The sequence below is a fragment of the Rhizophagus irregularis genome, chromosome 8 (genome assembly GCF_026210795.1).
Source record: "Rhizophagus irregularis chromosome 8, complete sequence".
In the NCBI taxonomy this organism is placed as follows: Eukaryota; Fungi; Glomeromycota; class Glomeromycetes; order Glomerales; family Glomeraceae; genus Rhizophagus; species Rhizophagus irregularis.
Window position 1 is genome coordinate 278,932 of NC_089436.1, and position 17,361 is coordinate 296,292.

At 35.2% G+C, this 17,361-nt stretch overlaps 3 protein-coding genes across 3 annotated transcripts; 2 read left to right on the forward strand and 1 right to left on the reverse strand.

The window, feature by feature from the left end:
- Nucleotides 1-3,823: 3,823 nt before the first annotated feature.
- OCT59_027972 (uncharacterized protein) lies at nucleotides 3,824-4,403 on the forward strand (the record flags this gene model as incomplete). The annotated part of the gene is made up of 2 exons (XM_066146993.1): nucleotides 3,824-4,298; nucleotides 4,381-4,403. The coding sequence occupies 2 exons, from the start codon at nucleotides 3,824-3,826 to the stop codon at nucleotides 4,401-4,403; spliced, it is 498 nt and encodes a 165-aa protein (XP_065993753.1).
- A 3,771-nt stretch (nucleotides 4,404-8,174) lies between these two features.
- On the reverse strand, nucleotides 8,175-8,690 carry OCT59_027973 (uncharacterized protein; the record flags this gene model as incomplete). The annotated part of the gene is made up of 1 exon (XM_066146994.1): nucleotides 8,175-8,690. One exon carries the CDS (start codon nucleotides 8,688-8,690, stop codon nucleotides 8,175-8,177), a length of 516 nt encoding a protein of 171 aa, XP_065993754.1.
- Nucleotides 8,691-9,675: 985 nt separating this feature from the next.
- Nucleotides 9,676-11,087, forward strand: OCT59_027974 (uncharacterized protein; the record flags this gene model as incomplete). Its single annotated transcript, XM_066146997.1, has 12 exons — nucleotides 9,676-9,697; nucleotides 9,781-9,827; nucleotides 9,913-9,955; nucleotides 10,030-10,069; nucleotides 10,147-10,185; nucleotides 10,264-10,302; nucleotides 10,378-10,415; nucleotides 10,517-10,546; nucleotides 10,642-10,727; nucleotides 10,819-10,842; nucleotides 10,921-10,944; nucleotides 11,013-11,087. 12 exons carry the CDS (start codon nucleotides 9,676-9,678, stop codon nucleotides 11,085-11,087), a joined length of 507 nt encoding a protein of 168 aa, XP_065993755.1.
- Between the last annotated feature and the right edge of the window lie 6,274 nt (nucleotides 11,088-17,361).

The following is a 17,361-nucleotide window of genomic DNA, read 5'->3' on the forward strand; positions in this document are numbered from 1 at the left end:
CAAGCAATATTCGCAAATGCTGTGGATGCATAGATTGTCGCATTTATCGCGTTTTAACTTTATTATTACTTTATCTTCCATTTCAGATTTCGTGATTGATTGGGATCTTACCTGGTTCTTATTAAACTCTGAACCTCAACACGATGCCTCTTTTACTCGTGCTCATGCTTCCTCTCATCACACCTTCAAATTTAAACTCTTTTTGGAAGATTTACCAACTCTGGAACTTCTTAAAAGAATTCGCCCGGACTTGTATATCGACATTTTATCATGTCATTCGTGCCTCGACTCCAAGGAAGATTTCATGCACTTGTTTATATGCAAATGTAGACGAATCGCTATGGAACAGATTCTCCTCTCCTATCAAAAACATTTTATTAACAAACTCCAAGAAGCTGGTGATCTCATTAAAAAAGATCCGTCTTTAATTATTAATAAATTTACATCTCTTCCTTGTTGGTCCTTCTCCTCTTCAAATTGGACCTCTTATAGTCTTGTCCATGGCTGCCTTCCAAAATCCTTTGTCGAATTTTTTGAAGAACTTTCCGTTCCACGTAACTCAGCGATGAAGGTTATCTCTACTATCCACAATCACTTTATCCAAAAGATCAGAAAACGCATTTGGCTACCGCGCACCTATGATAAATCAAAATGGGAAGACGCGATGAATATCACTCAAAAACTTAAACTTTCTCGGCCTTCTAATTTGCCAAAGTCCACGTACTTACCTTTCTCCACTTTACCTCCTCCGACCCTTTCCGACGCTGCACGTGACTCTGACGTTGATTATTTAAAGAACTCGATGAAATATGGTTTGCCTTGGTTTAATCACTACTCGGGTTTTATGGGTCGTCTAACGGTGCAACTTACTAACAGCTTTAGCAGGGTGGTGTGTCGATTTTAACAATGGGCACATTGTTCGTTGGTTTGTTTGCATAGTTGCTTCTTCTTAGGTTGGAATATATCTAGGCGGGGGATCAGGATAGTTTTAGTGTTATGCGATTTTTTCCTTTTCGAATTAATTTTATAGCTTTATTACTGTTTTGGAGACTATATAGTTTTGTTTTTAGTTAATTTTATTTTTCTTTTTGTACTTTAAAAATTTTTATGTTATTTTTGTAAGTTCGTTAAATAAATTTAATAAAGATAAAGGCTACTATGCCATGTTTGCCTTGACAAGGACTGATGACGATGTCACTTGGTTATTGTAAATTGAAGATAACAATTAGGTATGTAGACACGTACAGAAAAAAGACATGTCATACCCTTATATAACTAATCCTATAACCGGACGTCCAATCCGTGTTGGTGGAGATACCTTTAATCGAATAGTTATGGAATCCCATGATTATATCGATGGAAGGCTTGTCCGTAGACAAACCGCACCGCCTCCACCCCAGGAACAACCTGTATATTTAAATACAGATACAGGACGCTATATTCAACACGGTACTAGAACGTATCATAGACTGGTTGAGAGTGACTATGAGGTAGTTGAGGATTACTACCTTGTCCATTATGAAGAAGAGGCGCTTATAGAGGAAATCATCAATGAAACACGCTATAATGAGGAAAATCTTGATAGCCAGCGGTTAACTTTCAATGATATACAACAAATCAGGGCCGCTATTCAGACTGACCAAGATGAATATGATGATTTTATATTACAGCAAGATACGACTAACGGGACACCTTCCTCCGGTCCTTCCGGTCATCCACGAACTTTGAAGGACCATGCCCCGAGACTTGCAGAGCTTAATATCGAGTTGTGTAGGGAATGTCTCATGCCTGTAAGCCCAAGTGACTTAACGGACAAGTTATGCAAGGACTGCGCTTTCTAATGGTTAGTCCTCCTGTCCTCCGGTCCTCCGGTCCTCCGGTCTTCCGGTCTTCCGGTCTTTCCAACGGTTGATCCCTTAATGCCAGTTTTTTTTTTTTCTACAAATGACAGGTATTTAAAGATAACAATATATAAAAAAGATTGTGAAGGATACTAAGTGAGCGAACAATCAAAGAAAGATAGCTATGTCAACATCAATCGTAATAAACCAGTGTCAGAACTGTGGAGTATTCTCTGCAAAAGCGGCATATAGAGGATTATCCAGCGTGTTGTATAGACAGATTATAAAGAAGATTGGCGACGAGAGTGAACCTTTACAAGCCTTGGGACTTGCCAGGGATAAGTTGGTCCAGATTATTCGTCGGGCAAGTAATGCGGATTTTACACAATTATTCACACAAAGACTGGATATGAAAATTATGGACGGAGATTCATACGAGGATACTAGGAAGTGGTTTCTTGAACAGCTTATAGCCATTGGATGTGACAGTGGGGAAATTGCCTTATATCAGTTCTTACAGAATACATACCCGGATGGTATTGACGAACCCTTTACTACATTCTATGAGAACTATGTAAGTCATGTAAGAAATCCGATGACTAAGAACTTTGCTTCTCGAGCCTTAGGAGCTATTGGGTTAAAAGCTAGGATGCTACGGATTGACTTCGAAGGACGTAAAAAAGCGCCATGATTCTTAGGGCTTCTGAGGAAGAACTTCGCGAGATTCTTACAAAATACTATTGATCCCTACTCGTAATGCTCGACGGTCCATATGACCCTTAGAAAAGATCTGTAAAAGGACCCCGATGCCTTCTATTATTTTTTTATTATCCAAAGGGTAACTAGACTTCAGGACTTCATATCGGGAGAATAACTCCTTTACGGTCTCAGGTTTTGGAATTTCAGTCTTTGTGGTCCTATCCCGTACTTTTGCTAAGAAGTTTTGGAAGTCTGATCCCAGGGTCTTACCAGATAGTCCGTAGGCTTCCCGAAAGACGTACTTAATCCAGGTATCTGCGTTCTTAGCTATAACACCGGATACGAGGAGGTGTTTTCTCTCTTTAGGCGATGGATATTCCCGAGCAAACTCGATTAGCTGGGAGGACTTTTTTGCTTCAGCTACGGCTTTCTGGCCATAAGGACTAAACTTCGATCGAACTGGGTTCAAACTCGGATTGAACGGGGATCGAACTGGGTTCAAACTTGGATCGAACGGGGATCGAACTGGGTTCAAACTCAGATCGAACTGAGATTGATCAGTGATCGAACTGAGACTAGTATCCCATCTAACCCGAATAGATAACGGATCGCTCTTGGATCTTCTAAGATCAAATACTATAAATTCGCGTTGTAAAGTAAGGTCATCGATTACTGGAGCTAGTGACTCCGATTCTTCTGTATACTGGCGGATGATCCTCTTAGTATCGGTCAAACTTCCGTGACCTCCATGTAGGGAAATATAATTCACATTTTCACGAATAGCCTTGGGAATGGTAAAGAATCTTTGGGCCACATAGATACATGAAATATTTTTGTGTCGTCCGTGTGTAAAAAATCCAGTGATGAGATCCTGGGTTTTTTTAGGCGCATCCATCAAATCCTTGAAGATTACCACAGTAGCCTGGGTGGAGTTGAAGTCCTTAACATTTGGAATCTCACTATGGGATACTGCGGTAAACGGAATTTCTTCTTCTTTGAAAAAATCACGTACGACTGCCCACTTCGGTTCATCGAGGTATCTGCCAACTAGAATTACTGCATCACATAATATGTACCTTTCGCCATCCTCCTTTGCCTTCTTGTCTCCCATTAACAAATTAATGATCATAGTTGTCTTACCCGAGTCAGAACTTCCTGCTACGGCAAGACGGAAAGGCCATGATGGGGCAAACTCATTACCCTGTCTTGAGTCGGTCGTGTACTCGTCCAAATTGTATACATAAAGATCCATTTGAATTTTATTCTAACTTAGTTTAAATACGATGTCGACACCAATTGCAATTTATACTCCTTCAGAGCCTACTGGACCGCCTCCTAGGGATTTGCGTGATATGAATAATATACCATTAGTTGCGGTAATTAAGGATCAAACAGATTTTTTAACTGTCAGTGATCGCATGGTTGTTAATCGAGATGTACAAAATGCAAACCATCGTCTTAAACATGCTCTTAATTTATTAATTCATCGCTGTAGAGAAACATACGAAGAACGCGATATATTAAAAGCAGAACGCGATCGATCTCGAAAAGAACGCGATGAATTACAAGATGAATTCGAGGTTCAAGCAGGTTTGTTAGGTCTTACACAAGATGAGCTAAATATCGTACAAGATACTATTACTGGTTTAGAAGCTAATTTGGCTGAATTGGAACGTGAGTTTGGTGGTATGCGGATGACTAATCGTCGTCTTCAGCAGCAATATAATCTTATGAGAGGAGAACGTAATAGAGCTATAGGTGAGCGTGATGTGGCACGAAATTGGCTTGTATATGCCAATAATCGGGTTCTTTTTGGAATTCGGACATTGGGACGTCTTAGGAATCGACTTTTCCAACAAATAGCTGCTCTGCGTATCCAAGTACAATGGTTTCGGATTAGACAATTGAACCCTCCTCCACCTCCTCTCAACCATCCACAAAATACGATATGGCTGCTGTTGGTATAGCTGCCCCCATATTTCATGGTCGGGAAGATGAAGATCTTAATCTTTTTATTGATAACTTTTTAGGGTATATTAATACCGTTGGTATTGATCCATTGGACGATGCTGGTGTACCCCCTGGTCGGGTGAGAGCGATGGGGGTTCTTCGTAGCTGTATGAGAGATGAAGCGGCGAGGTGGTTTGATGCAGAACTTACTGGAAAAAATTGGGAACTCTCGAATATTCGGTTAGTGGCTGCTGCAAATGGTGGAGTCAGTGCCACTCGCCGAGCATTCAGAGCTTTGGCTGTTCCTGAGGTTGCTAATGGATTACATGTTGGTACTTACTTACCTGGGTCTGATGCTGATGCATTTTCAAGGATTGCAGGTAATGCGGCGGTAACCGTTGGAGATGCATTTTTCCCATCACGCGCTGATATCGTTAGAACGAATTTTAAAGTTGAAGAGCAGTGGAGGCGTGCGGGCGGACGTCCTACTCATCAACCCGTTAATGGGTTGGGAAATCATGGAGGTCCATTTAATGCTGCTGTTCAGAATCAACCGATAGTCTTACAGGGGATTCTCCTGGATCAAGCATTTATGCATATGCGCACAAATTTTCCAACCGTTGTGGAAGAAAGACTTCAAATACGATTTAGTAACCTTTACCAGGAACAAGGTGAACCTGTTCGATCTTACTATAAGCGAGTTGAGAGGGCTGGGATATTGTAGGATATAATCAAATTATGGTTACTGACCAGTTCTATAGAGGACTTTTGCCGGAAAACGTTATTGAAGCTTCCAGAATCGGGGCGGCACCTCTTAATATATTAATCGATAGATTGAGTGATCTTGAGCGATGAAAGGGCGAAATGTTCTATGGATTACAAAGGCGTCAGGGTATTGAAAAGGCTAAAAAAGAGGAATTGGCTGGCTATACTCATCCCGTGACTCCACACGAAGGTGCTGTAATGCAAAGGTCGACAGACGTTATTACTCAAGAACGATTACAAGAATTGCTTAAGACACAGGCCGAGGAACTTACCAAGAATTTCCAGGCGCAATTTAAACAATTACAAGCATTTAAACCAGTTCGTAAACCACTGGTCTATAGACAACAGATTAAACCTGTTCGACCAAAACCACAGAGACGTGTTGTTCAGGATCATCAGGATCCTGATTGGGATGATGGTTATGTAGATCATGATGTTGGTGATGACCCTGATGCTCCTGAATGGACTAGTGAGGATGATCAACATGTTATTGATCTTATTATGGGATATGAGACGTCTAAAAGATTTCCAAAGCGACTTCAGAAGGCTAAAGATAGACGCGATGATTTGGAATTAGCCCGAGCAATGAGAAACCTCGATCTTAATGATGATGCTATGGATATTGATACTAATACCGCGAGTTTTGATGACTTGAAATTTGTTCCCGATGAGGAAGGTGGTTTTCGGATTTGTGCGGTTCGAAGTACAAAAAAAAAGTAAACTCGGATAAGGGTGTAAGTATCTCGAAACTTCTTAAATCTGTTCCAAAAAAATCAGTTAAAATGACTCCTATTAAGATTCCTGTGAAGGTTACTAGTAGTAAGCCCACACTTATAAAAGCTGTCACCAAAAATAATTCATTAAGTTTATTAAGGTCTGCAGATTTTAGGAAATTACTCCGCGAGATTCTTTGGGAAGAATTAAAGTCTGCTCGTAAAAGTACGGAGATTCTGGAAGACCTAGTTGAGGAAAAACAAGAAGAGGATATTAGGGAAGATGACCCAATGGATATTGACATAGTTCGTTTGGAGAATACTAAAGATCTTTTAGCGCTGGATGGGGAGGTCAATGGGATAGCAATTCAGTGTTTAGCAGACACTTGTGCTAACGCGTCTTTTATTCAGAGAGAAGCCGCTGAGGAATTAGGGTTGGATATCGACAAGAGTATTACACATAACATATCCGGCGCTCCGGGTTCTGGTAGGACATTCGGCATGGTAAAAGGTGTGTCAATCAAACTAACCCCTGATTGTGTAATTACTGAGAATCTCGCGGTTTTAAGCGATTACAAGCATAGGGAGATTGGATTGAGCCGGACGTGTCTGAAACGTTACAATTATGATGTCCATGAATCACGTGAACATATCGCCCTTACTTGTAATGAGAAGAATGTTTTTATCCCGATAGTTTCTGACGTGAATCGAGGAGACAAAAAATAGGGAATATTTATTTTTTATTCCCAAAACTTGCGGATTAAAGCAGGGACATCCTCCTCCAACCGGTCAGCGGGTTCCCAAGTGGCTTCAGTATCTGGGTATCGTTCCCACTTGACTAGATACTGGTCTTGACCCTTCCTGATGCGATGCCGGAGTATCCGCTCAGGTACAAATCTTTCAGGTTGCCCTCTTATCACAGAGTCAGGTGGGGGATATTCATTTTCTGGAACAATCTGCAACTCTTTTCGGGTGTACGCACATCTGGATACACCTAGTCGCCCGTGTGGTCCATCAAGAAGATACGTAGGAGGTTGTTCGGGTGAGAGTATCATTTTTTTGATGACACGGATATTGGGATTCCATCTTATGTCTCCTGTACGAAATTTTCCATGGAGTTTATTACCGAGTACTGAGATAGGTTCATCTAACTTTACTCGAACACGCGTTCCTTCAGAGAGAAGTTCCGTCTTTTTTGACACCTTGGGTGACCCAGTCGGAATATCTGGAGGATTTCTTTGCCAGATTTCATCTATTTTATTAACTACATCATGGAAATCTTCTGACCATTCCACGGATGTCACCCTGGTCTTCAACTCCTGTGCCACCATTCGTTTTAGGAGAGGCTCCTGGATCGCTTGGATAGCTCGTTCAGCGTATGATTGCTGTTTGTGTCTTCCCGACTCTCCAAACCTCATCATCACCCCTAGGCTGTTCAGGAAAAAATCACGTACCTGATCATTGGTGAATTCTGATCCGGAGTCTGTCTCCATTCGATGTGTTGGTGGTTTAATGCGATTTCTTCTGTAGATTTTAACAAATCCATTGAGAACCCTATTTGCAATCTTATCCTTTAGGGGTTCTGCGTCAACTCGTTTACCCGCAACTTCCACCACTACGAGAAAATAGTGGAATCCTTTGGGGTCGACTGGCATCTCTGCGAGATCTGCCTGATGCGTCGCATTTGGTTTCCATACAACTACTCGTGGACGCTCTGATGACTTTTCCTTTAGGGGCTTTTTGTATAGGTTGTAGTGCTCCTCACCTTTTAGAATTCGTGCTGGTACTCTGGAGAGATTGTAGTATTTGTAGTAATTCTCTAAATGCGACATATTATGACAAATTAAAGGAAAGATTTTGGACTTCAAATCTTAAAATGACACGATTTTACTGCCTAAAGTGTAAGAAGGAAACCGAGACTGCTAGTGAAATACAAGATATGACCACAAATGGGCGTTACCGGCTGCATATTGATTGCACAGTTTGTGGTATGCATAAGAATACTTTTACTGGGATAGACTGGGTTATCAAAAAGAAAACCAAGGAGAAGAAAAAAGAAACCGCGGCTAAAAGACATCAGACGGCGTACAATCGGCAATGCAAAAAACTCAGGCAGAAAATCTTAGATTCTGATGACACGTGTAAGCAGTGTATTGATAAATGCCTTAAGGAGGCAAAAAAGAGGAAGACGGATTAGTACCGCCTTCTAAAAGTATTCCTCATCATCTGAGTCATCGAGAGATACCTCTCCATCATCTGATTCATCATCCGAGTCGTCAGGAGTGCGACCTTCCTTAAGCAATTGGATGTTGTACGTTATTTGAGTCCATTTCTCCCAGTCGGACTCTTGCGTTATAAAGTCGCATCTGAGAAGAGCTTTTTCTACTGCCACCATTCCTGCGAACCTAGTGTATTTTTTCTGATCGGCTTCAATGAAATCATCAACGGCTTTCCTGTAGTGGTCTACCGCCCTGTCGTATTTCTCCTTGGCTTCTTTATATCGCTTCCACAACTCGGCTTTACAACCATTGTACCAGAGTCTGTTTATCTTGAGATGTTTTCCGAATTCTTTGATCGGAAGGTTTCTGACCATCTCTCTTACTATATCCGGGTCATTGAGGGGCGATGCCCGCATTTGGATCCATTTACGGATTCCATAGATGTCTACAAGATCAAGTCCGAGGTCTTCAGCAAGAGAAGTGGCGGCGTGTAAGTTTATCATTGTATGTTACTTATAGTTACCTAATCTTCAATTGCCGAATATATTTTTTCCAAAGATCCGCGCTCCTACCCAGTTACCCTCCTGCGGTTCTACAGGCCTTCTAGGGGCTATTGACCTACCTGTTAACTTGGTTTGCTATCTCATTGCTTCCAATAGGAAAATGAATGGAATCCTGTACGTGTGGAAAATGTGGAAGATGTGGAGGATCTGGGGGGTAAAATCAAAACTTTTTTCTGGGGGAACCCTCTCCCAATTTTTTTAAAACGTCCTCCACATCCTCCACATCCTCCACACTCTTCTGATTCCCTCTTATTTTCCTCTCTTTTCCCTTATTTTATCCTTTTTTGTTATATATTTTTGTGGAGGATCTATGTGGAGGATTGTGGAGGATCTATGGGGATTTCCTGTCCCACGGAGGGGAGATGTAGGTACTGCGAGGCCATGGCCGAGGTGGGGTGAGCGCAAGCGAGACACACTACCAGCCCGATGACATTGGTCGAATAATGCACTAATTAAACGTCACGCGTATTTAAAGTTTAAAAAAGGATCATCTTTTTTAAACTCCCCTTTCCCCTTCCACTTTCCCTCCTTTCGTTTGTCCTCCCTTTCCCTTTCGTCCTTCCCTTCCCCTTTCGTTCTCCCCTTTTCTCACACCTTCTTCCGCCTCTTTTTCTTGGAAGTAATGTAAGTTTCGAAACTTACATATCTTTTTTTTTAATTTTTTTTTTTAATCTTTTTAATTTTAATTAAGAAACGAACTAACGTTTCTTTTCGTTATTTTTTTTATAGGACGTGTAGGAGGACGCCGGCTTGTTCACGAAACCGGACTTTAAGGTAAAAAACGGGGAAAGGGGAAGGAGGAAGGGGTTTTGGAACCTAAGATTCTTAAGAATCTTGGTTTTATTTATTTATTTTTTTTATTATTTTGGAACGGTTTACTAACCGTTCCTTTCTTTTTTTTATAGGCTCGGTGTATTTCCGACGAATGGATGAACCAAGATTCGTAAGTAAGAGTACGAATCTTGGTTTATTTATTTTTTTTTTTAATATTATGGAACGGTTACTAATAACCGTTCCTTTCTTTTTTTAGGTTTCGGTGGAGCTTCCGAGTTCCGAAGAACAGAAAAACTAAGATTCGTAAGTAAGTACGAATCTTGGTTTTGTCTTTTTTTTAAATATTATTAACGGTTACTAATAACCGTTTTTTTCTTTATTTTTTTAGGTTCGGGTGTCTTCCGAAGAACGGAAAAAGAGGACCAAGATTCGTAAGTACGAATCTTGGTTTTGTTTATTTTTTTTTAATATTATGAACGGTTACTAACCGTTCTTTCTTTTTTAGGTTCGGGTGGGCTTCTGAAGAACGGAAAACCCAAAGATTCGTAAGTACGAATCTTTAATTTTTTTTTATTTATTATTACGAACGGTTTACTAACCGTTTTTGTATATTTTTTTATAGGTTCGGGTGGGCTTCCGAAGAACGAAAACCCAAAGATTCGTAAGTATGAATCTTTACTTTGTTTTTATTTTTTATTATTACGAATGGTTTACTAACCATTCTTTCTTTTTTTTATAGGTTTGTGGGCTTCCGAGGATCGGAAAAAGGAGAACTAAGGTTCGTTACGAACCTTGGATTTTTTTTTATTATTATGAACGGTTTCTAACCTTTCTTTTTCTTTTATTTTTATAGGTTCGGTTGGCTTCCAAAGATCGAAGGAACCAAGATTCGTAAGTACGAGTACGAATCTTGATTTTTGTTGTTTTTTATTATTTTGGAACGGTTTACTAACCGTTCCTTTTTTTTTTTTAATAATTTCTTACATTTGTAGGACGGTTCCTTGGAATTTTCTTCAGCTTTGGTAAGTTTCTTTTGAAAAATTTATTTCTGGGAAAGGGAGGTGCAGCTGGTGTTTTTTCATAGTAATTAGATAAAATTTTTTTTTTTACACCATAGCCACCATGTACGCTAGGAAAACGGAATCCTTCATGTTGCATAACTCGCAAATGTTACGTGTAGGACGTGTAGATGTCTTGGAATTGGTAAGTTTTATTTTTTTATTATTAATTTTGATTTTTTTTTATTAATTTTTTTATTAATTTTTTTTATCTTTTAATTTGTAAAAATCGATAGTTTCACACTTCCCGGATCGAATTAGTAAGTTTTTTCACTTAAAACTTTTTTTAAAATTTTTTTTTTATTATTATTTAATTTTTTTATTATCTTTTTTTGTAGTTTCGGCTTCCTTATCCCGGATCAGTAAGTTTCAAAACGGTTCGTTTTGAAACTTTTTTTTTAAGTTTAATTTTTCCGAATTTTTATTTCAGATCGGACTTGGACTTTATTTTTTTTCTTTAGATATAGTTAGACGACTTTTAACATTCGTTCTTTTCAAGATGTGATCACGTGATTTGAACTTTATCTTTTTTTTATTTATAATATTAGATAAATGCTAATATACGTGTACTGTAGCATTTAATAAATTAATAAATTTGAAATTGAACTAATATTAAACTAAATTAATAAAAAAAATATTGAAGAATAAATTGGTCATCTTTAGACCTTAAAATTTTGTCGAATAATATTTATCTGAACTTGTGCCTTAATTTGACTACTATTAGACCTATAGTCAAATTTAGGTTGAACGGTAGTGTAATGATAGTTGAATATTCTTTCCGTATAAGATGATTGGCACCCGAACTGCGCCAAAAAATTCGACCTTAATTTGACTTGTCTTTTTTCAACTAGTGTAAAAAAATCGTTTTAGCAATATTAAACTGATATCAATATGATAATTATTTGTTGTTTTAGCGATATCAACATATTATTGATTTAACATTTTTAAAATAATATCGTTATGATATATTTTTAATACTGAATTGATATTATATCAATATCGTGTTTTTTCACATTTTTTTAAAAAAATATCATTGTCATTTTGACGATATTAAAGTGATATCGATTTGATATTTATTTAAATAAATATCTCTACGATATCTTTTTGATATATCAAATCAATATTGGAACGATATCATCCTAATATTATAATGATATCATCTGCAAATCGATATCACTACGATATAGAATTAACATCATTATTATATCAATTTGGCATTGTTTAAAATTTTGAGGTTTCTGTAAAGTATGTACTATGTAGGATTTAAATAACGAACCTGTTTGTACTGAAACCTCATTATATCAAATCATAATTTCCAGAACTGATTTTTTATAAATAATTTCACTGGATATAATGAACTTTTATAATAAAACACTATATAACGCATCCGAACTGAACTTAACCAGCCTTATATATCAGCTATATAATAACTTTATACTTTCTATAATGAACGGTCATATGACTATATAGTAGTCCAGGCCAATTTTATAGTGCTGGCCAGAATTACTAGTAGTATTTTCAAAAATTTATGTTAAAAGAAATTATAATTTTGGCCAGCATTACAAAATTACCTATAAAGAAAACTAGTTTGATATATTATATAACGAATTCACTATATACTGAATTAAATCTTTTAGAACGGAGGGTTCATTATATTCAGAGTTAACTGTGATATGATAGTTGGTGTTTAAACCTATACCAACTAGATTATAATGCATTTCAGCAAATCCTATGGGATGCCATTTTTAAATCAATTCAAAATTGATAGTAATTTTATCATGGTTCTATCTGAGAGCCATCAGCTCAATTGCACATCTTATAGCATAGCAAATCTTTTGCTAAATCATGCCTCTGTTAATTTAAGTTAGTGTTATTAAGTAATATTAATAATGAACCCTCCAAAATCTAGTGTAACATAAACATTTAATTCATATGGTAGCCTTCTGTGGTTTTCATCTATTGCCCAGTTCGATGATCTTGAGAAACCCTTGATATCATCTTTCCACTTATATAAGAATAATTATAAATATTATCAACAACAACTAAAATACTTAGAATTAATAGTGTAACTTATAAGTGGCTGTCTAAAATGTTGTTAAAGTATGAAATTAGGTGCTGTTTGATGAAGATATATCTATGTCTTTTTCAGAGTTTTTTTGATGAGAAATTCTCCTTGCATCTGGTTAAAGTTATATTTAAAGTTATGGTTAAGGAACTAAGCAAAATATATGCAGAATAATAAAATTTCTGAATTAACATAAATTGAATAATTTATGTAAATTGAACTAAGTCTAAAATAAATTGCATATCAGCATTCAGATAGTCTACTTCTTCAACAAAAGGTGTTGGCTTTACCTTATCATTCGTATTTTATGCACGTCTGAAATGTATACCAGGTTGACAGCACAATGTGATGCAATAATTTCAAAAAAGATTTAAGTTAAAGATTTTTTTTAATGTAAAACTTTCAAATTCACACATTAGATGTATTTTTATCTGTTTTACAAAATTCACTTATAAATGGAAGGAGGTTTTGAAAGTAGATTTTGACTTTAGTATATAACAACCGATTTTATTGTCTTTGCTGATCATTTCCAAAATTGGATTTGTCAAAAGAACAGTTTTTGTTAAATAACTCAAAAATAGCTTTCTAAACTATCTGTATATACTCTAAGTAAATTTGCAGAGTAAACAAAAATACATTTAGTGCAAGAATTTAAAGGATTTATTTTAAATAAAAAAGATTGCAATTTAATTTTTTTGGAAAAATCATTACACCACACTGTGCCATCAATCTAGTACACATTTTAAACATACTATCTTTATCATTAAATAAAGAAATGTTCAAGCTTAATTTCTCAACATTTTTCACTATTTTCTGAATTTTAAGGATAGCTATATATGATCCTTCAAGTTGCATTATTTTTCCAACCTTACTGAGTTGATCATTATTAAGCTAGAATTTAAAACATACATTAATAAAATAATTAAAATAATACAAAATAAAATGAAATAATATATAAAAATGCTAAATTATTACCCTATAAAAAATAAGTGTCCAGAAATTGTTCCAAAAACACACTTGTTTCTGGACACTCATTTGTCTAGAATTTGTCTAGAAATTGACCTGAAATATTTTTTCATAAAATTTGATACAAAAAGATGATCAACAGGTGACCATCATTATAATTGCTTTTAATCTAAAGTTTTATATAAATATATAGTATTTTTGCCTTCTCAGCAAATTTAATTAGTATGACAAAGAAGGTTATGAATGTCAGTCTTGTGCTTTTTGCATTTTTTTACAAAATTAATTTATCCTTTTTTGGAAGTAGTGTCCAGAATTTGTCCAGAAATTTTTCATGTCCGGAATTTGTCCAGTTCAAATTATCTGAATTTTTATTATGACTGGAATTTGTCCAGGTTTATCTGTCTGGAATTTGTCCAAAATTTTATACTAGACAAATTCTGGATATATTCTGAACAAAATCCGGATATGTCAAAATTTTAGGTATCAAATTTGTAGTAAAAAATAGACATTTTCTGGACAATTTCCAGACATTTTCGTAGACATTTTCTGGACATTTATTTTTTATAGGGTTAATACTGACCTTAGTAAGAACCTGTAAACACCTCTCAGTTGAGGGTCCCAGTATCTTTAAACTTTCAGTAGGATGGTTTACATTAAAGGCAGATGTAAATATGGTAACCAGATCTGATATATCTGCTTCAGTTAGAAGATTTGAATCATTTGATGTAATTTTTAGATCTGAGGCATTAATTACTCTTTACCAGATCGGACTAAGAATTAGTTAAGAATTGGTCAGGATTTGGCATAACAAAAAGTAAAAATAACTTCTTATATATATCAAAAAAAAATACTTTAATGACGATTTATATCTGGTAGACAGATCCATTTGTGAAACTAAAAAATTTTGCCAGTTTATTACTTTTTTTAGCCAGATTGGTTCTGGTTCATCGAACTTTTAACCCATTAGCTAAAGTTTGAAAATATCATTAGTAACCTGTATATGCATATAAAAGATTTAAGAAAAAATGCTTTTATATGCTAAATATAATAAAATGTAATTATCTTAGACATGAAAGTTGATGGATTGAACTAACGTTCAGGAGTTCGTTATTGAGCCTGAAACTGTGATTCTGTGAATCATGTGACATCACACTTTCCTCTTTATCACTTTCATTTAGTTTGATCTTTTTCTACTATGAACCAAATTCTATATCTGATTCTTCAACTTCTTCAATCTCGTTTTCTCATTTTTTTGGAATTTGTAATTTTACATCTTCTAATAAGACTTCCTGTTCAATTGCATATTGAAGATATTTCTCTTACTTATGTTTTTCTGTCCAATTAGTAATCTAAGAGATATGAAAATATATTTCTGAATTTATTATTATAAATAGTGACAACTTTTATGTGAATACCGTATCTTGATCACCTCACCCTTCTCATTATCTAGAAATGTCATGTTCTACTCCAAACAAATTGGATGATTTCAGAAGAACTCAGAAAGAAGTTTTCGATCTCGTTATAACTAGAGTTGACTGTATATGATCATGGTCATTATGTCACATGCGATTTTCCTACTAATGTTGTTAGAATGTATTGCACGTTCATTATTAAGGATATTAGAAAGATGTTATGTTGGAATCAAGTATTGGTATAGGAATATTCGAAGAACTTAAAAAAAACCTGAAATAAGAATCACTTGGAACAGGAACTTTTGGCATTGCCGTACCACCTATAAGTGAAAAATAATCTTCAAATGGGTTGGCTTTGTTTCATGTGAACATATAGTCAATTGTGAGTCAAATAGCATTATTTATCAACCTTATTTGAAAAACTATTTGTCATATCAAATAGAGAAATAGAAGAACTCTTAGACAGAAAAGGAAAAGTAAATCTATAACTAGGGAAGATGAAATTGAAGCTGAGAAATTAAAAGAACTTGATTGTGTAATAGAAAGAGACTTATCTTAAAGAAGAACTTCCTCTTGAGAGAAAGTCGGGAAAATTTCATTGGTCATGAAACCACTACTATTAGCTTTAGATATTTTTGAAAGGCATGAGAAATGATTACCAACTATTTGGTTTGATCGCTAATTAGTATTTAATTTAAACCTAAAGAATTTGATTTAGATGACTCAGGAGCAAGTATTATGGATAAAAAAGAAAAGCTTTTGGAATCACTTTTTATATTGTTGTCTTGAGGTATTAAATGTAGAAATTTATTTATCTCCTACTTTTAATCCTGATAATTGACAATAAATGTTGATGTAGTTTATTGCCTAGTTTTAAAAATTTTACAAAGCATCAAGTGTCATATTAACTATGTATACAGTTATTTATAAATAGTTATACAGTATATTATCTGGACACTGAAGTCCGTTTCATCAAAACCCATTTCGCCAAAGCAATTCTGCTGAAGGGATGTTTCAATGAAATGCCATTTCGCCGAAATGCCATTTTTCCAAATGGACATTTTACTGAATGGCCATTTTACAAGGAGATTTCATTACTAATATTTTTGAACGATTTGGAAAAAGATTTGGCAAAATGTTTATTTGACAAAACGCCCATTCGAAGAAATAATCCCTTCAGCGAAACTTCTCTTTGGCGAAATGGCATTGGAAATAGACTTCAGTGAAACGTACGTAATCATAGTCATAATGATTTTTTTGAAATTATTTTACTGCTTCTAATTTACAATAAAGCATTATTCTTGAAATACCGCATGTGCTTATATAAATAGTGCTAAATTTTATTATGAATTTTAATATAAAGTGATCACTTAAAATACTGGAAATATTATGCAAATAGCAATTTCAGTAATAAGTAATTATTTTAAAAAAATATAATAATGTTTTAAGTTTTTCTTAATACTCAATAATTCAGTTGCAATTGTTTATAAACTTTTGATAATCTTACTTTTAGTTTGTATAAAAAGGGTGAATTTTTTTGAATAGATTATATAAATTAATTCAGGGTCAAAAATTTGTTGTAAGTGTAATAGTTTAATATTAATAATTTATGCAAATTTCTTAATCACAGATCATTATTTATGTAAAGGCAAAAATTAGAAATTTTAACATTTCAACTTTATAGGAAACAATCGACATTATTTGATATTCCAAGAATAAATTTCTTATCTCGATTAGAATCTCACAAACATAAATTGCTAGTATCTTATCAATAATATATTATGACATTATACTTTCAGATTTGAGTTTTTGAAAAATTATTGCATATAGTTTTAGTGTATAATTATCGCAGGTCCCATCAAATTTGATGAAATCACATGTTTTTAAAACCTTAGGTGTTAGCCAGTAATGGACGCTTGGTATAATTTCAATTATACTTACCATCTATACTGAATCCATCCCATGATTCCCATCACATCATATTCCAATATACTCCCAATTCTAAACCCTAAGTCCCATATAACAGATATCAAGTTATTAGTCATATTTAATGTAAATAAATGCATAAAATCTTCATCTTAATAACTGTATAGTCAAAGATAAATTTTAGTAATTTTAGTGAACGCTCATTTCTAAATTAATTAAATTTTATTTTTGATGTTACGACAAGAACAGAGTACATGTAGTGTACAAAACAGAGATTGCTAACCCTTAGAAAAGGGCAGAATACATCAATATATAAGTTACTAACTAATCCCAAGAAACCCAGAAATCGACCCGCCAATTTGTAGAAGACTTATCAATTGATTTGGCTGAAAAGTGTAAAATTTCATTTA